The sequence below is a fragment of the Zootoca vivipara genome, chromosome 13, assembly GCF_965207765.1.
Source record: "Zootoca vivipara chromosome 13, rZooViv2.hap1.1, whole genome shotgun sequence".
Classification (NCBI taxonomy): Eukaryota; Metazoa; Chordata; class Lepidosauria; order Squamata; family Lacertidae; genus Zootoca; species Zootoca vivipara.
Window position 1 is genome coordinate 14593085 of NC_142596.1, and position 25898 is coordinate 14618982.

Below are 25898 nucleotides of genomic sequence, written 5' to 3' on the forward strand. Positions count from 1 at the left end.
AACAGATCCAGCCACGGAAAACAAGAGATCTCCCCCCCCCCTCCGCACCATCCCACCCCCCGTGGCTTTCTTGGGAAAGGGTGAGGGGCGGATCTGAATGGTCGACTTTCGCCAGCCCTCTTCCCCATTCATCCCTGCCAGAGAGGCGCCCCTGGAGGCTATAAAAGGCAACGGAGGCGCCTTGGCCGGACGCCGCTTGCTAATTTGGGGCTCTCGTCCACCGCCTCCCTCCGCCCCATCGCTTTCGGCCAGCCAATCGCGAGGCGGCAGCTGCTATAAAGGGTCGCGGCCGCCCCTCTGCCTCTCGCTTTTTGCTGCTCGTTTAGGTTAGGCGTGCTGTGTGTTCCCCGGTGGGGACGGGAGAGGGATCATTCCTGTCGCCAGAGCTGCGGAGAGAGAGGGATGCTGCGCGTCCGGTGCTTGCGAGGAGGAAGCCGGGGGGCCGAAGCCGTGCATTACATCGGGTCCAGGGTAGGTGCGGAGACCCCCGTGCGCACGATCTTAGACCCAGAATGACCTGGGCGCTCGGATGGCTCGCTCAGTGGGCAAGGGGTGGAAAGAACAGTCCGCCAAAGATCGAGGCCGTGCGCTCTATTTATATGGGCGCAACTTTAACAAAAGTATATTTTTAAATATATATATATTTTCTTTTTTCTTTTTTAAAAAAAGCCGGTCTCACTTTGCGCCATGAAAACATGCTAGAATTTGGAATGAAGAGATTTCCCTCTCTTTTGTGATGGTTTTAAAAAATTAATATTCGACAACTTTCTAGGCTAGGGGAGCACCCTAAACAGTATTTTAAACCAGAACTTAATTTGGGAGGAAGAAGGACATGATTGGGGGGGGGGGGAGTGAATCTGTGCAAGTGCAGAGTGCATTTCGTTTGCCGCTGGACGCTGCTTGCTCATCAGAGCAGGGTTAAGAGCGTGACTTCGCTGAGGCTTGGAGACGCTCTTAAATTCTCCTTTTCGGAATGGGGCCAGCTGTGATTAACAGCTTCTGTTGATTCTTCTTTCTAGGGAGTGGAACGAGTGTGCGTGTCTTGAGAGAAAAGTGGATTCTGGCAAAAAGTCAGGATTGAATGTTTGGAATTTCCAACGCAAGCACATTCTTGCTTTTGAAATTTGCATTGGAGAACTACCCTTGCTGAATATGAATTTTTAGGACCATATATTTAACTTGCAGGTTGAAATACCTTAAAATAAATAAAGGGAAATGCTTCCATTTTTATACAACTATTTCCGTAACTCAACTTCTCCAACATTCCATAATTTGGGGGGAGGGGATGGTTTAAATTAAAATATTGCTTACAAGTTTGGGAACCAAATCCAAATTCACTTGAAACTCTTCCCCTCCCCTGTCCCATTGCCCAAATTGCTTCCAGCTATTAATTTACTCATCTCTGGCCCTTTCTGGGGTATAAAATATATTTTTTTAAAAAAACCTGAATTGCTTCTGTGTGCATAAAAGAAAAAACGGCTTGTGGCGATTGCCTAATTTCTTCTTCTTGAGTTGATGATCACATTTGTTGTTGTTGTTTAGTCGTTTAGTCGTGTCCGACTCTTCGTGACCCCATGGACCAGAGCACGCCAGGCACTCCTGTCTTGCACTGCCTCCCGCAGTTTGGTCAAACTCATGTTCGTAGCTTCGAGAACACTGTCCAACCATCTCGTCCTCTGTCGTCCCCTTCTCCTTGTGCCCTCCATCTTTCCCAACATCAGGGTCATTTCCAGGGAGTCTTCTCTTCTGATGACCACATTGCACTAACCTAAACCAAGCTAGTCTCTGCTCACACTGCAATCCTTGCAATAATCATAATTGCAAGAGTTGGAGCTTCATATTCTGTGGAGTTGTGTATATGTCCAGATGGCATATGCAGGGCAGGTGAGGGAGACAGAGGGGCTGCAGGTGTGTTTTAAAGTGGCTGATTGGGCATGGGGTTCGGTACTAGCTGAACAGCATCATGTATGCTACTTTTACAAAAAAAATTTGCACACTTTTTGTGTGCATATATGTACCATTTCACAATGTTGGGGACTGTAAGTTTTAAAAATGGTCAAAGTGGTGGAAGGGAGTGCTCCTCATACAAGCTTAGTTACATGCTTCCTGGCTGAATCTGAGGAAGTAATACTTTTTGTGGTTGGTTGGATGGATGGATGGATGGATGGATGAATGATTACAGTATAAAAAAAATTCCTTCAGTAGCACCTTAAAGACCAACTAAGTTTTTATTTTGGTATGAGCTGTGCATGCACACGAAAGCTCATACCAAAATAAAAACTTAGTTGGTCTTTAAGGTGCTACTGAAGGAATTTTTTTATTTTGTTTCGACTCAGACCAACACGGCTACCTACCTGTGATTACAGTATGAATGTGTGACCATGTGCTGTATCCAAATACACAAATTTGTGACAAGAGCATTCCCATTACTATGCATGCAGGAGGTGAAAGGAGGAAATGTGTACTGATAAATTGGGGAGAAAACTTACCTTTCTCTGGATTGCTAGGTTTCTCATGCAATTACTGTACGGTGGTACCTCGGTTTACAAACACAATTGGTTCTGGAAGTCTGTACTTAACCTGAAGTGAACTTTCCCTTTGAAAGTAATGGAAAGTGGATTAATCCGTTCCAGACGGGTCCGCGGAGTACTTAAACTGAAAGTACTCAAACCGAGGTATGACTGTACTGCAAACAAGCATCTTGCATATCCTTAACCAAAGCAACATAATCCCGGTGTTATCAACCCAGCAGTGGACCTTGGGGTCTTAAACTTCAGCGGCAAAATTCAGTGCCCCCCCCATTCTACATCATAGTTGTGGCGCCCCACCCAAGTCCCCATGCCCAGTGCAATTGAACTGTTCATGCTCCCCTAAATCTGTGTCTGATCAACCCCTTTCTATACCACTTCCTCGTGGCAAAACCTGCATTGCTAAACAGTAATTTGCTAATTAAGTGCATGTGTGGTTGGACCCTAGAAAGCAAACCTTTATTTCAGCAGTGATGGTGGTGGTGGGGTCTGTCTTGATTGAAATATGAAGGAGGGAGGATTAAAATACCAAATGGAGCTGCAAAATAGTAGGTGTGATACAGAGGGCGCTGAAATGGAGAGGGAAAGGTTGGAAAGCCACCCTGAATATATAATATACAGTAAAGGTTCCTTTCCTCCAGCCTGCAACTCAGTGGTACAGAATCTGCTTTGCACACAGATTCAATTCCTGGCATCTCCAGGGGAGAGAATCTTGTTTGAAACCCTCGATTGGCTGCTGCCAATCAACATAGACAATGCTGAGAGAGGTGGACCCAATGGCCTGACAGATTCCTGTGTTCCTCTTCTGCTTCCTAGGTGTCTTGTCACCTAGAACCATAGAATTGTAGAGCTGGAAGCGACCCCAAGGGTCATCTAGTCCAACCCCCTGCAGTGCAGGAATCTCAACTAGATCATACATGATAGGTGGCCATCTTGGTAACGCTGCTTTGGGCACAGTTAGTGGAAAGGCAGGTATGGATCTTTTAAAATAAGCAAAGCAATGATGGGTGTTATTTTGTAAATCCGATTTGACTAAGAATGCCCAGTAGGTAGGTGGTGTGAACAGGCTCAACTGTCTCTTTCTGTGCTTTTGTGTGTACAGTGGCTTAGTTGTCGAACAAACCGGCTCCCGAACACCGCAAACCCGGAAGTGTTGCAGTTTGCAAACGGTCTTCAGAAGCCGAACATCCAACACGGCTTCCGATTGAAAGCAGGAAGCTCCTGCAGCCAATTGGAAGCCACACCTTCGTTTTTGAACAGTTTCGGGAGTTGAACGGACTCCCAGAACGGATTAAGTTCGAGAACTCAAGGTACCACTGTAATATGTTGTGAGCAAGTTAACTGAAGGAAGGCACTGCCTTGTCAACAGGACTTAACTTCAAGTCCTGGAATGTGTACGGTAGCATTGTGGACTATCTCAGAGCATTCCTTCTCAGCCAGGTAAGAAGTTAGCCTCTTACCAGGGAGATGTCAAAGTTCAAGGCGTGCCATTCTTCTCAGATTGACACACAGCAGTTGTGTTGACAGCTGTAAGAGATTCTTCCTTCTCCTGCGCCAAACTGTCCATGTTTTCTAGTTGTGAAGTTGGCTATGTATTTCCTGCAGTAAGCAGAGACCCTACGCCTTTGAATACCACTTGCTGGAACATACATTAAGGGAGGCCGCGGTTGCGCTCCTGTCCTGCTGCCTTATACTGAGCCGCTTACCCATCTAGCTCAGTATTGTCTACACTGACTAGCAGCAGCCTTCCAGCATTCCAAGCTGGCTTCTCTCCCAGCCCTACCTGGAGATGCTGGGGAATGAACCTGGAATCTTCTGCATGCAAGGGAGATGCTACTTGAACTGGGCTGCAGCCCCTCCTAAAAAGCCCAGTCAAAGGCGACTATGGGGTTGCGGCGCTCATCTCACTTTCAGGCCGAGGGAGCCGGTGTTTGTCCACAAACAGCTTTCCGGGTCATGTGGCCAGCATGACTAAACCGCTTCTGGCGCAACAGAACACTGTGACGGAAACCAGAGCGCACGGAAATGCAGTTTACTTTCCCACTGCAGTGGTACCTATTCATCTACTTGCACCGGAGTGCTTTTGAACTGCTAGGTTGGCAGGAGCTGGGACAGAGCAACGGGAGCTCACCCCATCGTGGGGATTTGAACCGCCGACCTTCCGATCGGCAAGCTCAAGAGGTTCAGGGATTTAGACCACAGCAGTACCCGCATCCGTCCTAACATCTGGCTGGCTGCAGAATGCAAGATCAGAGAGGATGTCGGTATGATCTAGCAGGATTCACATGTTCCTTATAGTACAATTACAGCTAGCATATTGGCCACATCTGGTGTGTGCACTTCTTAAAAAATATTTATTTACAGGATCCTTTCTCTGGCCCAGGGAGAGGACTCTGCCCATTTATCTCCAAGCAGATGCACTGCTTTTCCTCTTAGGATTGCTTTAGCCCAAAGCCCAGGCTACTTGCTGTAGATGCTGCTGATGTCTCCTTGTGTTAGAGCCAACTTCTCACCTGACTTGGGGGGGGGAGGCTTGTGCAGGGCCAGCCCTTTGAATTGTGTGTGTCCCCTTTGCATCTGCCAGTACGCCTTGCGTAGGGAAGGGCTATTTCCCTCCCGCCGCTCCCTCTCTTTTGCTGAGCCAGCAGGCTTGCATACATACCCCTCCCATATTGGGTTGGGGAATGTTGATCATTAACAGTCTGCAACAGGATAGGGCATATTTGCTCATCCGCAGCTTCGCTGTCTAGCCTTTCCCAACAGCTGGTGTGGAACAACTGCAACCACCTTCTGTTAAGTGGCTTGGAATGAATGCTCAGCTTTGCAGAGCAGGGAGAAATTGCCCTCAAGCCTGACCCAGTTATGCCAGGGCGTTTTTTGGGGGGGTTTAAGCCAACTGTATGTCCCTATGTGTTGTGTCTTGTATGGAGGTAGATGCCTCAGCTTCAGAAAAGTGCCTTCCACTGTGTACACACGGCACTGGAGAGCTGGAGCCAATCCTCTCTCCCTTATATTCTACATTCTGGGTAGGAAACTTAGGTCCCTGCAGGGGCAATGTGGCCCTCCATACCTCCTATCTGGCCCTTCTCAGCTGCCTCCCCGCTCTCCACAGGCAGTGTTAGAAACTTAGATATATAAGCTAGGCACCAAATGGTTCCTTAAAGCAGGGTTAGTGTTGCCAAAACGGAATGCCCAATTGCCATTTCGGGGCCAGACGGCTCGAAAGTTGTATTTTCCAATGTGACTTTTGGGTTCCTGAAATTCATTCTGATTGTGCAGGTGAAATATAACGGGTAGAAAATTCTGCAGGATGTGTTGCTAGTGTGTGAAGACAGTCAAGGGACATTTTTAATGACTGATGTTTTAATGTATTTTTAATCTTTGGTTGGAAGCTGCCCAGAGTGGCTGGGAAAACCCAGCCAGTTGGGCGGGGTGTAAATAAAATAATAATAATAATAATAATAATAATAATAATAATAATAATAACAATAATAACAATAATAACAATAATAATAACAACAACAACAATGATAATAATAATAAAAGATCCCCAGGCATGTACCTCCAGATGGTGGAGACATTAGGCCAGGGGTCAGCAAACTTTTTCAGCAGGGGGCTGGTCAACTGTCCCTCAGACCTTGTGGGGGGCCGGACTATGAAAAAAATATGAACAAATTCCTATGCCCCACAAATAACCCAGAGATGCATTTTAAATAAAAGGACACATTCTACTCATGTAAAAACACACCGATTCCTGCACTGTCCGCGGGCCAGATTTAGAAGGCGATTGGGACGGATCTGTACCCCGGGCCTTAGTTTGCCTACCCATGCGTTAGGCGGCATTCTGTCCCCCCACCTGGGGGGGGGGTCATTTTCACTTGGTTGCAAGTGGCCAAAAACCAGGTGCAAAATGTGCCTGGTGAATTTCAAACTTTGCACCCTGCTTGAGTGATTTTTGCCTGGCTGGAATGTGTCCTTGAGCTGTGACCAGAGGGATGTGTCTAGAAACCAGCCTTGTACGAAAGGTATTATTTATGTTATTTTCTGATCACTATTGCCTGCTGACATGTGGCACCCAGAAGGTTGCCCAGAATGGAACTTGGCCCATGGGCTGCAAGAGTTTCTCCCCCCTTCCTACATGAGACAAGGTGAAGCAGCCTGGATGAAGACCAGTGCAAGACCACCATGTCTCCAATCCTCATGCAGCGAAGGGAGTTCCAGACCAGACCAGCATCGCTACATAAACGTCAGGGGGGATTGTGCCAGACAATTTCCTGCATGTCTCATGTTAACTGGAACAGACCCTCCAGAGTGGCTGGGGAAACCCAACCAGATGGGTGGGGTATAAATAATAAATAATGAATTATTATTATTATTATTATTATTATCATTATTATTATTATTATTATTATTATTATTCAGGTGCCCCTCTTTTCCAGGGACAGTCCCAGATATCCAGAAGCCGTCCCGGTTTCTCATTTGATCCTGGAATGTCCCACTTTTCCTTAGGACATCCCTAAATTTATCAGAGAAATGAGTTATCCAACTCCATAGCCACCTGAAGGCAGCCCTGTAGAGGGAAGTTTTAAAATGTTTAGTTATGTTTTTAGATATGTTGGAAGCTGCCCAGAGTGCCTGGGGCAGCCCAGTCAGATGGGTGGGGTAAAGAGAGTAAAATAATAATAAGGTAAAGGTAAAAGGGCCCCTGACCATCAGGTCCAGTCGTGTCCGACTCTGGGGTTGCGGCGCTCATCTCGCTCTATAGGCCGAGGGAGCCGGCGTTTGTCCGCAAACAGCTTCCGGGTCATGTGGCCAGCATGACAAAGCTGCTTCTGGCGAACCAAAGCAGTGCACGGAAACGCCGTTTACCTTCCCGCCGGAGCGGTCCCTATTTATCTACTTGCACTTTGATGTGCTTTCGAACTGCTAGGTGGGCAGGAGCTGGGACCGAGCAACGGGAGCTCACCCCGTTGCAGGGATTCGAACCGCCGACCTTCTGATCAGCAAGCCCTAGACTCTGTGGTTTAACCCACAGCGCCACCTGGGTCCCAAAATAATAATAATAATAATAATAATAATAATAATAATAATAATAATAATGATGATGATGATGATGAAATAGGACGTCCCTTTTTTCATCGGAGAAATGTTGGAGCGTATGTTGGAAGGATGGGGAGAGCCGTGGCTCGATAGCAGAGCATCTTTTGTAAAGATCCCTCTCCCAAGTGAGGTGTGTTGTGTCATGTCCTGGCTTGGATACGTTTACAGTAGTAGCTTTTGTCGACTGCTCACTCCCGGTGCTGAAATTCTTACTGCTTGCTGTCCAGTTCATGAGGTGCCAGCTGCTGGCCCCGCTCCACCGAATGTTTTCTGGTGTTATAGGGCAGCCGGCACAGTTGCTTCCTTCCCTCGAGCGCTTTGCGTTTTCTCTCCCTCTGCAAATAGCCCCTGCGCAGCTGCGCAGGATCTTGCATGCAACGCAGCCCCTCCTGTGGAGCTGCTGGGGGGCTTTGCGGGGCCCCAGAGCAAACCCATATCAAGTCCCCTGCCTCTGGTGTGGGGGTGTTGGGGGCAGGACTTGGGCACACTTCTGTCCCTGCACCCGATTTCACTTATTGCATTTTCAGAAAAACAAAAGGTCTCTTGGGGACTTTTTATGTGGACAGTCCCGAGCACAAGAAGGGCAGCAATGCTTGAGCTCATTACTTTTTCCTGAGCTGGGTTTTCTGAACTGGGTCTTTGTGCTTTGAGGCTCGGGAGTTCTCTTCAAGCACAGGGCAATAAATTGCGCTGCTCAGCATTAGTCTTCCGATTTTTGTGCAATTAGCATGAAGGGCTGAAGGCTTTAAAAAGTGTCTGTGACTGAACCTCCCTTCGAACGGGTTCCCTTTCTTTGCTAATCGTAGATCTGAAGAGCAGCTGGAAGACATTGGAGGGTGGGGCTTGCAGGTGTACCTGGCGTGCCCCCCCCCTTTTACTCATTGTGCATTCATCAGGTGAATGTTTGAGCACTTGCGATGAAATCACGATTCTGCACATTGCTGGTGTGAGCAGTCTCACACACGAGGAGTTCATTTGCACAGATAATGCATGAATCTGCTTGAAAGTGGGCGAGGCGCTAAAAGTTACTTCCTTTTTTAAAAAAGAATCTTCCCATTCAAATACTCGAGGCAAATGAAATGGAGAACCCTTCTTCCCTAGAAGAGAATCACTGTCTTAGCTACTGTGAGGATGGAGCCTCTTGGATGTATGTCGAGATCATGAGGAGTAGCCCCTTGGCTCCTCGCTTAGCAGAATGACATTTAAACAATAAACTAGTCTAAATTATTGAAGTGACCTCCCCCCCCAACTTTTTGTTTTTTCTTTAAAGCTTGGATGCATCTTCACAGGATGGGTGCAGCGAACTTTCCAGAGCACCCACGCGGCTGCAGCCTCCCAGACCACCTGTGCTGTTGCTGATGAAATTCACAAGGCCCCTGATGCTGTTCCCGAGGATTGCCCCGTCTGCTCATACAACGAATGGGACCCGCTTGAGGAAGTCATTGTGGGGAGAGCCGAAAATGCCTGCGTCCCTCCTTTTTCTGTGGAGGTCAAGGTAAACCATTTGCTGTCTACGTCGCAAGACTTTATATATGCTCTTTGCAGCTTCCCACCACTGCAAACGCTGGAGAGGTTTTGCAATAACAGGCTTCTACAATGTCTGTTTTGTTATGGAGTACCGAAGACTTTTAAAATAGCGTTTGCCGGATTCTTTCTGTCTGGATGCCTGCCTGCTGTCCCCTGATCAACTTGTAAATAAAGGTTGTTGCAATTTAAAAAATGGCTTGCTTCCAAGTTCGTAGCTCTTAAAAGGAGAGAATTGCAAGCTCAGTCAGACAATATATTCTGCATCTAGGGTAGAAGCCTATGTATCATTCATAGATCATAGAATCATAGAGTTGGAAGGGGCCACAAGGATCATCAAGTCTAACCCCCTGCAATATGCTTCAGAATTGTTTATGCGTATTATTTAAGTTTGTTTGTTTATATATTGAATTTGTATAGCGCCCTTCATCTGTAGATCTCAGGGTGGTTCACAACATAAGATTACAATATAAACAGCACAAAAGACATAATAAAAATAAGAATAAAAACAAACCAATAACCCCAACCCCCCAACACATTTAAAAGGGCATTGGATGCCAATCAGCCCAAGGCCTGGTTGAAGAGGAATGTTCTCCTAAGGGTGTATACGGAAGGTGCCAGGAAAACCTCCCTGGGGAGAGCATTTCACAAATGGGGAGCCAACGCAGAAAAGGCCTCTTGCCACCCTCCAGACCTCTGATGAAGGAGGCACATAAAGAAGAGCCTCAGAGGGTGATCGCAGGGTCCAAGTAGATTCATACGGAGAGAGGCGGTCCTTGAGGAATTGAGGTCCTGAGCTGTTGAAGGCTTTACAGGTCAAAACCAGCACTTTGAATAGGGCCCGGAAACTAATTGGCAGCTGATTTAGTCAGTACTGTATAATATGCTCAAACTATTTTGCGCCGGTGAGCAGCTTGGCTGCCAAATTCTGCACTAGCAGAAGTTTCTGAACAGTCTTCAGAGGCAGCCCTATGTATAACACATTGTGGTAATCTAACCTAGAGGTTGAAAAGGTAAAGGGACCCCTGACCATTAGGTCCTGTCATGGATGACTCTGGGATTGCGGCGCTCATCTCGCTTTATTGGCCGAGGGAGCCGGCATACAGCTTCCAGGTCATGTGGCCAGCATGACCAAGCCACTTCTGGTGAACCAGAGCAGCGCATGGAAATGCCGTTTAGTTTCCCGCCGGAGTGGTACCTATTTATCGACCTGCACTTGACATGTTTTCAAACTGCTAGGTTGGCAGGAGCAGGGACCGAGCAACGGGAGCTCACCCCATCACAGGGATTTGAACCGCCGACCTTGTGATTGGCAAGCCCTAGACTCTGTGGTTTAGACCACAGCACCACCTGCGTCCCTTAACCTAGAGGTTAAAGGTAAAGGGACCCCTGACCATTAGGTCCAGTCGTGACCAACTCTTGGGTTGCGCGCTCATCTCGCATTATTGGCCGAGGGAGCCGGCGTATAGCTTCCAGGTCATGTGGCCAGCATGACAAAGCCGCTTCTTGGAAACCAGAGCAGCACATGGAAACGCCGTTTAGCTTCCCGCCGGAGTGGTACCTATTTATCTACTTGCATTTTGACGTGCTTTCGAACTGCTAGGTTGGCAGGAGCTGGGACCAAGCAACGGGAGCTCACCCCGTCACAGGGATTCGAACCACCGACCTGATCGGCAAGCCCTAGGCTCTGTGGTTTAGACCACAGCGCCACCCGCGTCCCTTAACCTAGAGGTTACCAGAACATAAACAACAGCAGTTAGGCTATCCCTTTGCAGAGAGGAGTGCAGCTGGGCCACCAGCCAAAGCTAACAGAAGGCACCCAGCGCCCCTGAGGCCACCTGAGCCTCAAGCGACAGCAAAGGATCCAGAAGTACCCTCAACTTCAAGCTACATACCTGCTCCTTCACAGGGAGTGTAACACCATCAAGAGCTGGCAGTCTCCCAGCCATCCAGTCTGGGGAACTGCCACTAGCAGGGCTTCCGTCTTATCTGGATTGAGCTTCAGTTTGCTTGCTCTCATTTCCATTTCCGAGGCAAGACACCCGTCCAGCACCTCCACTGCCACACCAGCAGATGTAGAGGAGAAATAGAGATTTGTGTCATCAGCATATTGTTGACAACATACCCTAAACCTCTGGATAACCCCATAAGTAAGGGGTGGGCAAATTCTGTATTCTTGTAGTGGAGCTGGGGGGTGGGGTGGGCTACCTACTCCAGCGTTTCTCAACCGCTGTTCCGCGGCACACTAGTATGCCGCGAGACGCTGGCTGGTGTGCCGCGACGTGCGGAGACGAGAAGGGCGATTTGCATTGTCACGTGCCTGGTGGCCGCCAATAAGCAGCGCTGACCCGCCGGAAAGCAATATTTCTCTTCCTCTTTCCCAAAGCTCAGTGCAAACGAGCCTGGCGGACGCCAATACACAGCACTGACCCGCCGGAAAGCAACATTTGGCAAGTGTTTCTTACAGTCATAATTATAATATAGGGCGGCACAGAGTTAAATTTTTTAACTTTTTTAATGGTGGTGTGCCTAGTGATTTTTTTCACGGAACAAGTGTGCCGTGGCCCAAAAAAGGTTGAGAAACACTGACCTACTCTATGCAGCAGTTGGAAAGTGTGGGGCTGAAACTTTATTCCACCCCACAAAATCTCTCCTAGGTGCTCAGTGTCTGTAGTAGTCAGAGCAGCCTTCGTCAACCTGGTTTCCTTCAGATATTCCAGGGTGCAATTTCCATTAGCTGTGGCTGACACACGGAGGACACATGGAAAACTGCCTTTGAGTCAAACTGGGGACGTGCAGTGAAAACTTTGTCAGGATTTTTGTTTAAAAAAATCACCCTTGGGGATATCAGATCTGGCCCTCGGGCTGCTGGTTGGCAAGCCCATATTAATTTTATTATATCATGCTTCTGCACTTACTTTCACAGTTTATTTAGAGAGCCAACCCTAAACACGCTTGCTAAGGAGGAAGGATTACTGAGCACAATGAGAAATTACTTTAGAGTCAACGTTCATTCTGTTGCGCTGTCAGCCCAGCATCAGTTTTCCAGATCTTGTTTGACATTTGCATGCTGCCAGATAAATCCGGCTGTAAAGGACGCTATCGCAGGTAGAGAAGTATATACACTGATAAGAGTGGCTTGACAGTTGTTTCGGCACATGGAAGCGATGCGGTTTAGCAAGTGAAGCAAGGAACGTCTAAGAGATGTAGCTGCGTCACAGGTTAATTTTCGGAGGGGTTGCATAGGGTTGCCATATCCTGAAGAGCAAAAAGAGGACAGCCTGAGACGCTGCCAGCCTGGGATGGGGAAAGAGGTGCACGGGCGCAGGGCCGCTGCTGCCACGTCCCCGTGCCTCTTTCCCAGCTTGGGTTGGCAGTGCCTGCGGCGTGCAGAGCAGCCCGAGCCCAATCCTTGCCGCAACCTGATCTTTGCTGCGACGGCCTCGCTCCACTGCGGCACTTCTGCTTCCGGGGTACAGGGCCCTCCCAAACATATGCATGCCCTCCCCAACCCAGACATTTCCTTTAAAATGTAAAAATCTGCCCGGATGGGCATGTTGGCCCACAAAAGGCGGACACATCCAGGTTTTCCCAGACCTATGGCAACCCTTGGTTGTTTAGTCGTCTTTGACCCTATGAACCAGAGCATGCCTTGGAAACGCTCACTTTCTTCTCAAAGCTTCTCCTTGAAGTTTTCTTGGCAAAATACTGGAGTGGATTGCCAGTTCCTTCTCCAGGTGGATCACATTTCGTCTAAGCTCTCGGCTATGACCTGTCCGTCTTGGGTGACCCTGCACGGCATAGCTCTCATATAGCTTCTTGGAGTTATTCAAGCCCCTTTGCCACAACAAGGCAGTGATCCATGAAGGGGATGGCAACCCCAGGGTTGCACAATTTAAAATGGAAACAGATGCCCCCAAATATTTGAATTGGATCCATGGAACCAAGAAATGCAGCAGCATTTCCTGTTCAGGGTGAAGTTTTAGTCATGGCATATGCTTCAGTCCTTCGTTTATTAGCATGCACCTCTTTTAGTAAACTTGGTAGAAGGAAAGTCTTCTGTGTGGGTGGGATTAGCATGTCTGTATGTGTTTTAGCAGAGGAAAATACTCTCTTTAGCAAGGCTGATTTGATGGGCTGATAATGGAAGATCAGTTCTTAGCATTGCTTGTCAAATATGAACAAATGTCCATGACAGAGAAACTAATATGCGTTTTAATTGCATGCAGCTGAGTGAGGGTTTAAATCTGTTGTGAACATGATGAAAACAAGCAGAGCATGCATTTGACAGTAGCATAAGTAATAATAATCAGAATCATAGCATTTCTATAGGAACTTGAGGACATTCAAAATGTTTCACATAATGTTATGGCAAGCAGTATTTGTAGTAGTAATAGTTCATTTATATATGGCACGTATATAAAAAGGTGTGTGTGTGTGTGTGCGTGCGTGCGTGCACTGTGGTCTAAACCACTGAGCCTCTTGGGCTTGCTGATCAGAAGGTCAGTGGTTCGAATCGCCACGACAGAGCGAGCTCCCATTGCTCTGTCCCAGCTCCTGCCAGCCTAGCAGTTCGAAAGCACACCAATGCAAGTAGATAAATAGGAAGCACTGTGGAGGGAAGGTAAATGGTGTTTCTGTGCATTCTGGTTTCTGTCACGGTGTCCCGTTGTGCCAGAAGTGGTTTAGTCATGCTGGCCACATGACCCAGAAAGCTGTCTGTGGACAAACGCCAGCTCCCTCGGCCTGAAAGAGGAGATGAGTGCTGCAAACCTAGAGTCGCCTTTGACTGGACTTAACCATCCAGGGGTCCTTTACCTTTACCTTTACACAGTATCCAGGGGTGGCCAACTCCCAAGAGACTGCAATCTACTCACAGAGTTAAAACCCCCTTTGGGGGTTCAGGTCAAAGTGGTTGAGTTTTTTCAGAGAAGAGGTAAAATGTTGAGCTTTTTTTAGGGGAGCCACAGTTGTTCAGCTTCTTTGGGGGGGGGGAGCCAATGATCTGCCAGTGATCTACCGCAGATGTCCAGTGATCTACCTGTTGGACATGCCTGGTATACCATACTCTGCCACGTAAGGTAAAGGGGCCCCTGACCATCAGGTCCAGTCGTGTCCGACTCTGAGGTTGCGGCGCCCATCTCGCTCTATAGGCCGAGGGAGCTGGCGTTTGTCCGCAGACAGCTTCCGGGTCATGTGGCCAGCATGACAAAGCCGCTTCTGGCGAACCAGAGCAGCACACGGAAACGCCGTTTACCTTCCCGCCGGAGCGGTCCCTATTTATCTACTTCCACTTTGATGTGCTTTCGAACTGCTAGGTGGGCAGGAGCTGGGACCGAGCAACGGGAGCTCACCCCATTGCAGGGATTCGAACCGCCGACCTTCTGATCAGCAAGCCCTAGACTCTGTGGTTTAACCCACAGCGCCACCTGGGTCCCTACTCTGCCACTTAGGTATGGTCTATCCTTTTAAGTCATAATTTAAATCATAAGCCTCATACAGGGATCTTCTTTTGAAGGGGGTGTGGTATCACCATACTCTGAGAAATGCTGTGTCCATTGAAAGCACTTCATAAATATCAGAAAATGGTGTTTCCAAGCAGACCCCTATAATCTCATACTTGTGTGGCTTCTGATAAGAGTCTCCAAGCTCCTGGAATGACACCAAGGGAAGTTTGCGACACAGTTTCCCAACAGAGTTGAGAAGGTAGCAAACCACTTTTATGTATTTTATTTTTTAAAGGGTGCTTTTTTATTATTTCAAAACAGGTGCATTTATCACAGCCTGCAACGAGTGGTTCGACATGTAGGTTACGAATTGCTGAGCTGGCAATCTCTGAAGGTCATGCTTATGTTACGGGTTTCATTCCAGGCCATTTCTGAGACTCCAGGACTGAGTCCTGCTGGCAGAAAATCTCGGGCTGTGTACTGTACATTTGGCCGCCGCTGCAGCAATTCATCTTCTAGCTGTCTAAAGGCCTTCTTAACATTTCCCTACTGAAACTTAAATACAGTCACAGATGTTCAGTGTTGGCTGAGCTCACTGTTCTGCTGGCCTCTTTTTTTAGCAGCCAGTGTGTGTGCGTGTGTGTGGGGGTATTTATTTATTTTTTAAAACCCACATTCACTTATTCATTGACTTGTTCAAAGCCTTAATACGTGGCATGCACATATAATGAAATGCATATGTGCAAAGCTTTGCTTGCGTTTTGTCGAAGGGGGCTGGCTGCAACACTCATTCCACTACTAGCTTATAGGTTGTTGTTTTTTCCTGCGTGTACATAAGAGGAAGAGGACAGATGTATTGTATTGGTACTTCTCGCTGCCACGTCCCTGAAACGTGGGCATTTTATACCCTGCCTTTGAAGGAAAAATGACCGTCGGAGCAGCTTACATAAATCGGTACTAAGGTGGTTTCTGACTTGAGACTTACCGTCTAAAAATACATGGCACGTGAGGAAAAATGAACTGGAGGGAGGAGGAAGAAAGCAGGCTCAAAAAAGAATGTTCATGTCAGGCACCCCCTTCCCTCAGGCAGCTGACTTAATGGCAGTCACTGCACCCAATTCCTACAAGCCTTAACTAGGAATGCTGAACAATTTTGATGGAAACAGGAGTAGAAATTGCCAATGTAATAATGTTCCTTGTGTTTTTATATTTTGCTAGAAGAAGCAAACCCAGTCAGATGGGCAGTATATAAATAATAGAGGGGGGAAAGGCTGACACAAGGTTGCCCAGTTAACTTTGTGCTGAATGGGGATTTGAACTCAGGTCTTTCTAGTCTAAGCCCAGGACTCTAACTACTATGGAAAACTGTCCGGCAATCCCTCTTGCTCATCTCAGTGGAATTTCTTCCTGCTTGCAGTTGCTGTGGTGCCGTGTGATTCAGGTGCCATGTGAATAGCAATAATTTTAATTTATTACCCTCACATGGCTTGGTTATGACAATTTAAAATACATTATTATTATTATTATTTTATTTTATTTTACCACCCTATACCTGGAGGTCTCAGGGCGGTTCACAGAATAAAATCCAAATATACAAACACAAAATACATAATCAAAATAACAACCCAATAACCCCCACCCCCAAAAGTGCATTTCAAAAGGACACAACATTTAACAAACCTAGACAAGAGCCACTTGTTGGAAAGACCACCATCTCAGAAACGTTTGCAGCAATATTTATTCGCAACCCTATTAGCCAGGTGCCTTTCTGATACAAAGACAAAAATAGCTTTGAAATAAGAATGGGAAGGGGAAAAAATTAGCTTTGGTTGTTGAGCAGATGTAATACTATAAAAAAATAGTTTTAAAAACTTATACAAGTCCTATGAGATTGACATACTGTTGTTTAACTGTTAGTAGATGAATACAGAGTAATTCTTTGCAAGGTTAATATGCTGCTGGTTCATGTCTGCTTGCTCTGCTTTTTCTTTATGGATTACCAGGCGAATACCTACGAGAAGTACTGGGGGTTCTATCAGAAGTATGGAGGCCAGAGTTTCCCCCAGGATCACGTGAAGAAAGCAGTTGCCGAAATTGAAGAGATGTGCAATATTCTGAAAATGGAAGGCGTGATTGTGAGAAGGCCAGAGCCGCTTGACTGGTCGACCAAATACAAAACACCCGACTTTGAGTCCACCGGTCAGTGACTTGGAATGTGCAGAATCAATTTAGAGCATGCTCACATCCAAGCCGTACATGTAAAGCACATGGGAATCCTGGGAACTGTAGTTTAAGGGTGCCAAGAGTTGTAGCTCTGTGATGGGTAAGCTGCAGGATTTTTTGGAGGAAGCCATGAATGCTAAGAGTGGTAAAAAAACGTGCTTAAAATGTACCGTATTTTCCTGTGTATAAGATGATGCTTTTTGCCAAAAAAAGAGAGGCAAAAATTGGGTGTCGTCTTATACATGGCTAGTGAATGCAGAGGGGGGCACACGATTAATGGTAGCAGCAAGCAGGAGATTGGCAGCGGCAATTGGGCAGGTGGGCTGTTGGTGGCAGCGAGCGGGCAGACAATTGGCAGCTGCGGAGAGGTGTGCGACCAGCAGTGGCAGGCAGGCGGGTGAGCGATTGGCGGAAGTGACCTCCCCCACCCCTCAAAAAAGCTAAACAACTTAATTTCTTAATTTTGGGTTAAAAAATAGGGGGCGTCTTATACATGGGAAAATACGGTACCTTGTGGATGTGAACCATGTCTCTCTCTGTCTCGTTATTTTATAAAGTATTGCTTATTCGTTATCGATAAGATTGTTTCCTCTTTTAAAAAACTTCAAAGTCCTCGTGACAATTCATAAAGGACAACAGTACCGTTAAGCAACTTAGTGCATTGCTATCTATAGTTTCACAGGGGCTTCAAAACAGTACATCCCTTCTGTTAATCTAGATCTTGCCAGGCCTACATACAAATCACTGTTATGCAGCTGTGATGTGCTTTAGGCACACAGCAGAGCAGCCATGGTGGATTAAAATGGATGACACGCTGAAATGTTTGCCTGTCCCGTAAAAACTGCTTGAACGTTTCCGAGCACAGTTCAAAGTGTTGGTGCTGACCTTTAAAGCCCTAAACGGCCTCGGTCCAGTATGCCTGAAGGAGCATATCCACCCCCATCATTCTGCCCAGACACTGAGATCCAGCGCCGAGGGCCTTCTGGCGGTTCCCTCACTGCGAGAAGCCAAGTTGCAGGGAACCAGGCAGAGGGCCTTCTTGGTAGTGGCGCCCACCCTGGGGAATGCCCTCCCATCAGATGTCAAAGAGAAAAACAACTACCCGATTTTTAGAAGACATCTGAAGGCAGCCCTGTTTAGGGAGGCTTTTAATGTTTAATAGATTATTTTATTTCATTTTTCTGTTGGAAGCCGTGCAGAGTGGCTGCGGAAACCTAGCCAGATGGGCGGGGTATAAATAATAAATTATTATTATTATTATTATTATTATTATTATTATTATTGAACCTGAGTGCACCGTTTTGCTGCTTTTTGATAAAGGCTTGGCACTCTGGTTAGAGTAGCAGAACCGCAGCCACGTCCCCTAAAGAAAGTTGGGTCATAACACATTTTGGCAAACCGACGTTGCGAATCGAGTTGATTTGTTTCGGTTACATTCAGTAGCCTGTGGTTGTTGGGTTTTGTTTTTTTTGCTTGATGTGTGCAAGCTTTACTCCCTCTTCCACTGGGTTGCCACCGAGCAAAATCGAACCTTGACTGGGATCCAATGTGCAGGATTTGTGCCGATGTTGACTGGATCCCCAGATCAAACACATTGTTCTTTTGGTTAGGGATGTACGCAGCCATGCCCAGAGACATTTTGCTGGTCATTGGGAACGAGATCATTGAAGCTCCGATGGCTTGGCGCGCCCGTTTCTTTGAATACAGAGCGTATCGGCCCATCATCAAAGAGTACTTCCGCCGCGGATCAAAATGGACCACGGCACCAAAGCCCACCATGGCTGATGAACTTTATGACCAGGTATTATTATCCTTTTGGCTTTCGAGCAAGCAACTATGGTGGCAGGAGCAGGGATACAGTCCTGGTGTTACAACTCTCATCATCCTTGACCATTGATTGACCATGCTGGCAGGGGCTGATGGGAGCTCAGTGCCAACCATAATATCTGCAGGACCATCGGTGTTCCTCACCCCAGAACTAAGGGTTTGGCCACAGCTTGTCTGCATTGGCAACCCTCCCTGCTAGAACTATCTGCCCTAGAAAAGCTTAGGCAGATCAGAGGTTTAGAAATGGCGCCCTGTGATTGCCCCGAGTAGTGGGAACAGTCCTAGCGAAGGCCTGTGTGTGTTTTGCCTTTCTGAAACCAGGATTACCCCATCCGCACTGTGGAAGACAGGCACAAGCTGGCTGCACAGGGCAAATTTGTCACAACTGAATTCGAGCCGTGCTTTGATGCTGCGGATTTCATGCGAGCGGGAAGAGACATCTTTGTGCAAAGAAGTCAGGTGAGTAGATCCTCTTTTCCCTTTTTGCAGTATAACTTTTTATTAATTTTTTTCAAACATTTGCACCACAATCTTATCAAATCGTTACATTGTTTCATATATTGACTTCCCATTCTTAATTCTGCCGTTTCTACTGCATTATATCTTTATCAATTACAAAAGTTTCTCTGTTGCAATTATTTTATCATTTTTTCTTCTTCTGCTTTTATCTAGAATCCTGCCTGCAATTTCATTTGACTATAGTATTTTTAAAAATAGTCCATGAGAGGCCTCCATTCTTCTATGAAAAGTTCACCGTTTAATCTCTTAATTTCACTGTCAGCATTGTCATTTCTATGTAGTCTAACAATGAAATTACATCCATTATTCGTTTTTTAGTTAGATTTATTTTATGCCAACTTTGGAAAGCCTGCTGAAAATTTTCTATTCCGGTATGCCTATGCCGACAATTAAGAGTACACCCCCCCCCACACACACAGTGGTCTATTTATGTTTGTTTAAAATTTCATTTTGCTTTATGATTTCACTGTTTGGTTTTATGTTTTTATATTTTTGTAAACCGCAGTGATATATATTTTTATGATACAGCAGTATATAATTTTTTTTATAAATAAATGTTTCAAAAAAGAAATAACATTGTGAAAAATAAACCCCATACTATTAGAAAAGCTTAAAACAACTTCGAAAGAATAAAACAGTATTAAAAGTGCTCATCCTGCCATAGGACAAATCCTTCCGCCCCACACTAAAAGTTTATTTACCAAATGTTCACAGTAAACCAAATATGAAATGCATCAAAAATCAGGAGATCAGTTTAATACAGCAACATAATTGGTTTGCCCATTAGGGAATTCATGGGTGAAAAGGCAAGTTTTTAAGCAGGTGCCTAAATGCCAATACAGTGGTATCTTGGTTCTCAAACTTAATCCATTTCGGAAGTCCATTCCAAAACCAAAGCGTTCCAAAACCAAGGTGCGCTTTCCCATAGAAAATTATGCAAAATGGATTAATCCATTCCAGACTTTGAAAAACAACCCCTAAAACAGCAATTTAACACGAATTATACTATCTAATGAGACCATTGATCCATAAAATGAAGCCAATAAACAATGTACTGCAGTCACACAATCTATCAATCAGTAACTGAAGTGGGTTCCACACAGTCACAAAAACAAAAGAAAGAGCCACCAAAACACAAAATAGATAGCAAAACCAGATAGATCTCAACGTAACAGAATTGTGGCACTCAAAACAGAAGCATAACACTCAAAATGGAGCATGTTCAGCTTCCGAAAAAAGTTTGCAAACTGGAACACTTACTTCCGGGTTTGCAGTCTTTGGGTTCCAAGTTGTTTGAGTACCAAGGCGCTTGAGAACCAAGCAGTAGCGTCGTAAGCTTGTCTCGCGCCCTGGTGCAGGGATCTCTAGGGCGCTCCCACACGCACGCCTCGCACGCACTTTCCTCAGTGGCTGCCTTGGCCAGGGAAGAGCAGCACCGAAGCCTCCTGGGGAGCGTGGTGCGCCTTCCCGCCAGGCCCCGACCACGGTGCCTCGTCCTCCGCCGCCACGTCCCACAACAGGCCCGCCGTGCTTGGGAGGCCTCGCTGCTCCGCCTCAGCTGAGCCATCGCCGCGCGGAGAGCCACAGGGCCGGGAAGGGGAGAGCGCGGTCTCCGGAGAGGCTTCACCACTAGCAGGCGCGGGGAAAAGGAGAAGGAGGCGCAGTGCTGCGACGGCGGGACCAGCATAGGGCTTAGTGGCTGGTTGCGCCCCCCAGAGGCTGGCGTCCTGGCGCAACGCGCCACTAGGCCCTATGGCAAAGACGCCTCTGGAACCAAGGTACCACTGTACTGGTAGGTTCTTGCCCGATCTCCACTGGGAGTTTATTTCGAAGGGGCAGGTGCCACCACTCTAAAGGCTCAGCTCCAAGTGGATATAGGATGAACTTCAGGAGCAATATGGCACTGTTAAGGGTGTACACCCAATGAATTTACTTATTCATTAATTTATTTCAACCAAGGAAAAAGGGGAAACCTTTTTATTCCATCTGCTTCTCTCCTTGCCTACCCCTCTCTCTTCTGCCCTTCTGCTTTTGCCTCTTCCCCACCTCTGCTTCCCCATCGGTTGTGGCGGCCAAGGGAGCTGGGTTGCTGCTCCACGCTCTCTCCCCTTGCCACAATCCACACTCCCTTGGTTGCCTGGTGTGCTTTTCTTTCTCTTTTTTTCTGCACATGGTCTCGTATGAAAGGCCTTCGGATTATGGCAGCAACCTGGCAGATTCTGGTATTCAAGATAAAATGCATACGCTAAAAGCTCATTCATATACGGCAGACATGTTCAACCGGTCGGCCACGATCGACTGGTAGATCCCCGGGTGATCCCGGTCGATCATGGGATACTTATCGATCACGGGATTAAAAGAACTGGGGGGTGAATGTATCTGCCCCCCACCTGCCTCCCTCTGTCCCTCCGTCGCGTGAAGTTGGCGGAGTTTTGCATTTTGGGAATACAATGATCGGCTTTAGCACTGTGTGTGTTTGGTAGCGGCAGAGTTTTAGATGAGCCATTTATGTCATTCCCCCTTTAAAAAAAAGCTCAAAAAATCCTCAATGACAATGGGTAGATCACTGTCATTTTTTTTAATACTGGGAGTAGATCGCACTCTCTTGGGAGTTGGATGGGCCTGATATATGGCTTACTGTTGTTGCAGATATTTATTCTGAAGTAACTAAAAGTCTAAATCTTGCTCTCAGGTTACTAACTACTTGGGTATTGAGTGGATGCGGAGACACCTTGCGCCGGAATACAGAGTGCACACCATCTCTTTCAAAGACCCCAATCCCATGCACATTGATGCCACATTCAACATCATCGGACCGGGCCTTGTGCTTTCCAACCCAGATCGTCCGTGCAATGAGGTAAGGGCATAGCTGCCAAGTTCCGGCCTGAGAAATAAGGGACTGGACCGGAAGTAGCAGACCGGAAGTAGCGCTGCCGCCATTTTGGAACTGGGCAAAGCAGCATCAAAAGTCGCTTCTGAGCATGCTCCACCCAGTTCCAAAATGGCCACCGCGCCAGAATAAACCGGGAAAAAACAAAAAAAATCCGTTTTTTCGGCTGGGAACAGCTGGAAAAACGGGGGTTTCCCGGGGAATACGAGAGACTTGGCAGCTATGGGTAAGGGATCTTCAGGCAAACAGGGGTAAGAATATAAGAGCAGCCCTGAAGGATCTGGCCAAAGGCCCATCTATTATTGCTATTATTATTTTTATTATTGAATTGAATTTATATACTGCCCTATACCCGGGGGTCTCAGGGAGGTTCACAGAACAAAATCAAACTATAAAACCACAAAATATATAATCAAAATAAAAACAACAACCCAATAACGCCCCCCCTCACATTCTAAAGGGGCATAGGAGAACGCGGGTGGCGCTGTGGGTTAAACCACAGAGCCTAGGGCTTGCTGATCGGAAGGTCGCCGGTTCGAATCCCCGCGACGGGGTGAGCTCCTGTTGCTCGGTCCCTGCTCCTGCCAACCTAGCAGTTCAAAAGCACGTCAAAGTGCAAGTAGTTAAATAGGTGCTGCTACAGTGGGAAGGTAAACAGCGTTTCCGTGTGCTGCTCTGGTTCGCCAGAAGCGGCTTTGTCATGCTGGCCACATGACCTGGAAGCTGTACGCTGGCTCCCTCGGCCAATAACGCGAGATGAGCACCGCAACCCCAGAGTCGGGCACGACTGGACCTAATGGTCAGGGGTCCCTTTACCTTTACCTTTACCTAGGATGTCAATCAAATCAACCAAAGACCTGGTTAAAAAGGAACGTTTTTGCCTGGTGCCTAAAAGTGTATAATGAAGGCGGCAGGCAAACGTCCCTGGGGAGAGCATTCCACAGATGGGGAGTCACTGCGGAGAAGGCCCCGTTCTCGTGTTGCCACCCTCCGGACCTCTCGAGGAGGAGGCACACGAAGAAGGGCCTCAGAAGATGATCTCAGGGTCCTGGTAGGTTCATATGGAAAGAGGCGATCCTTGAGGTATTGTGGTCCTGAGCCGTTTATGCCTTTAATAGTTCAAACCCCAGCACTTTGAATTGGGCCTGGAAACTAATTGGTAGTCAGTGAAGTCGGACCGGGATTGGTGTAATATGCTCAAACGGTCTTGCTCAAGTGAGCAACCTGTCCGCTGAATTCCGCACCAGCTGAAGTTTCTGAACCATTTTTCAGCGGCAGCCCTACGTATATTGCACTACAGTAATCTAGTCCAGTATCCTGTTCTCACAGGGGTCTACCAGATGCCCACAGGAAAGCAGGACCTCCGAGCACAAGAGCGCCCTCCCCCTCTGCAGCTTCCCGCAACTGGTATTCAGAAGCATCACAGCCTCTGACCCTGGAGGCAGAACATAGCCTTTGTAGATAGTAGCCCTTGAGAGCTTTCTCCTCCATGAATTTGTCCAACCCTCTTTTAAAGCCATCCAGGTTGGTAGTCACCACCGCTTCCTGTGGGAGCAATTTCTGGTGTACACCTAGGCCCCCTCCCTGCGGCGCTAGCTGATTATGTGCAGGGAGTTTGATGCGGGAGAATATTCAAACATCCTGTTCACCCACCTCCATTCTTAAAGTGGTAGAGTCCTGCCAGAAGAATGGAAGAGTCCTGTTGAATCAGACCCAATGGCCAGTCTAGCCCAGTGTAGGCCCACAGGTGCTTTTGGGAAGCTCGCAAGCCGAGACTTTTCTGAACCCTTTGAACAAGTCGCTAGCTTTCTCGTCAGCAAATGTTAACTAAGCCAAACATTATCTAAGCGCTTGTTTTTGCAGCTGACCTTGGGCAACTGTGTGCAAAGGTTGTGGTTTCTTTTTTGATGTGGGCTCTTCCTTGGACTCTCGATCTGTTTTTACTCCAGCTAACAAAAAGGACTGTAGTAGACTGCTTCAGTTAGCAGAACTATTGCTCCTTGGGCAGAAAGATGCATGTAGCCAGTGCCGGATTTACGTATAAGCTAAACAAGCTGTAGCTTAGGGCTCCACTCCCTTGGGACCCCCCCAAAAAAATTTAAAGGGAAAAAGAACTGGATGTACATTTCCAAAATAAAAGATAAAAAAGAAATAAAATAAAACCTACACACAGCAACAGTGTTTTGTGCCATGTAGGCTCCTATGATGTAAGTAATGGGCCCCGCCTGCTCACCTGCTCCCCAAAATATCAATGGTCTGCTATTATTATTTCATGTTATAGCAAGTTTCTAGAGATCAGATTATGAGTCTTTGTAAATTGTGTTTCTAAAGGAACCTTTGTTATTGCCAAATGCCAATGTGTTTGCAAGTTTGTTACGAATAAAAAAATCATTTTAATTTAGAGCTTAATCATTATTTCACTATTAATATACTTCTTCTTAATTGTATTTCAGTTCAACAATTACTTTGAAAAAATACATATTTTATTATGTACAAATGGCTTTAGATACCTATTAGGTCCATAAATTCATATAGCATATATTCAACAAAAAAAAACAGCGGCAATTTGTTGTTGACAAAGGACAGCTGGACATATAAAACTACATTACCTTCAGTAGTTTAGGACCTCATCAAACCTAAATCTGGCCCAGCATGTAGCGTATGGGAAATACGTTTTATCTACCGGTACATGAGAAGAATGGCCTGCAAAAGCTGGCATGAGTGCTAGAGGGGAAGAAATTAGTGTGTTGTTCCTTTGTAAAATATCTTGTCCGGTGGGGGTGCTAGAATAATCTGATGGGCCTCTGTGGGAAGGAGAATAGTGGACAAGATGGACCTTGGGTCTGATCCAGGATAGCTCTTGATCAGGGGTCCCCAAACTTACCCGGCTTTGGGCCAGATGCCCGCCATGCCGATTTCATGGTGGGCCAGAGGGTGGGGGAGCGCGTGCGGAGGCGTGGGAGCGCGCAGCTGTGCGCGCCCATGCGCAAACGCTATTTCTGGCACACTCCCGACCTGGAAATCGCCAGAAATAGCTTGTGTGCATGTGCAGAAGCCTCCTCCAACCCGGAAGTACACTGGAAATGATGCTTGTGCGTGCGCACAAGCTATTTCTGTCGCTTTTCCGGGTCGGAAGTCAGCAGTCACGCCGCACTGCGCCGGTAAGAGTTGGCGGTGTCAGCGGGGGTCTCCGGGGGCCGCATAAAAGAACCTCAGGGCCGTATGTGGCCCCCGGGCCGTAGTCTGGGGACCCCTGCTCTTGATCTTTCTTTGCAGTGGGTGGCCAAAGGAGGATATGGGGTGTTTTCTAGGGTGCTATCTGCACAGTGGCGGAGCTTCATGCTCCGGCACCGGGGGTGGGGCGGATAGCAGGCGGGGGCAGGGCTGGTGTGCACCTTGGGGGCGGGGCACACTGCCGGTTGGGGCGGGGCATCCAGTGCAGGCGGGGGGACAGCCGCGATGGCACCCCACCAGGATTGCGCTGCCGGGGGTAGTGTGCTCCCCCCGCACTCCTCTTGCTCCGCCAGTGCATCCGCACTATAATTTAAAGCAGTACAATACCACTTTAAACTGTCATGACTTCTGTGGCAACCTTCCTTAGAGTTCTGCATGTCTAGGCCTGCACTGATTGTGTGTCAATTGCGAAGTACAAAGTACAATATCATTGCATGTGAAATATAGTATATTAAAACTGGATCCCATCGGGTGGTAAATACAGACTGCAAACATTTTAAGAATATTTGAGCAATTGGAAAATATTAGACATCAGAATTTGGAAAGGAAAACTACAAAGGATATATTGTCAGCACAATACATTTAGCTCTAGACTGAGATTGCATT

General features: G+C 47.1%; 1 protein-coding gene across 2 annotated transcripts in view; it reads left to right on the top strand.

Moving 5' to 3' along the window:
• The first annotated feature begins 310 nt into the window (after window positions 1–310).
• GATM (glycine amidinotransferase) overlaps window positions 311–25898 on the top strand; it is a 34067-nt gene continuing 8479 nt past the window's right edge. The window contains exons 1-6 of one of the 2 annotated variants that reach the window (XM_035131905.3): window positions 311–471; window positions 8899–9123; window positions 16603–16798; window positions 18433–18623; window positions 18971–19108; window positions 21861–22025. In XM_035131905.3, coding sequence (XP_034987796.3) covers window positions 403–471; window positions 8899–9123; window positions 16603–16798; window positions 18433–18623; window positions 18971–19108; window positions 21861–22025 — 984 coding nt within the window. In that variant the 5' untranslated portion in view covers window positions 311–402. The remainder of the gene's footprint in view (window positions 472–8898; window positions 9124–16602; window positions 16799–18432; window positions 18624–18970; window positions 19109–21860; window positions 22026–25898) is intronic. The other variant, XM_088657288.1, reaches the window with a different exon arrangement.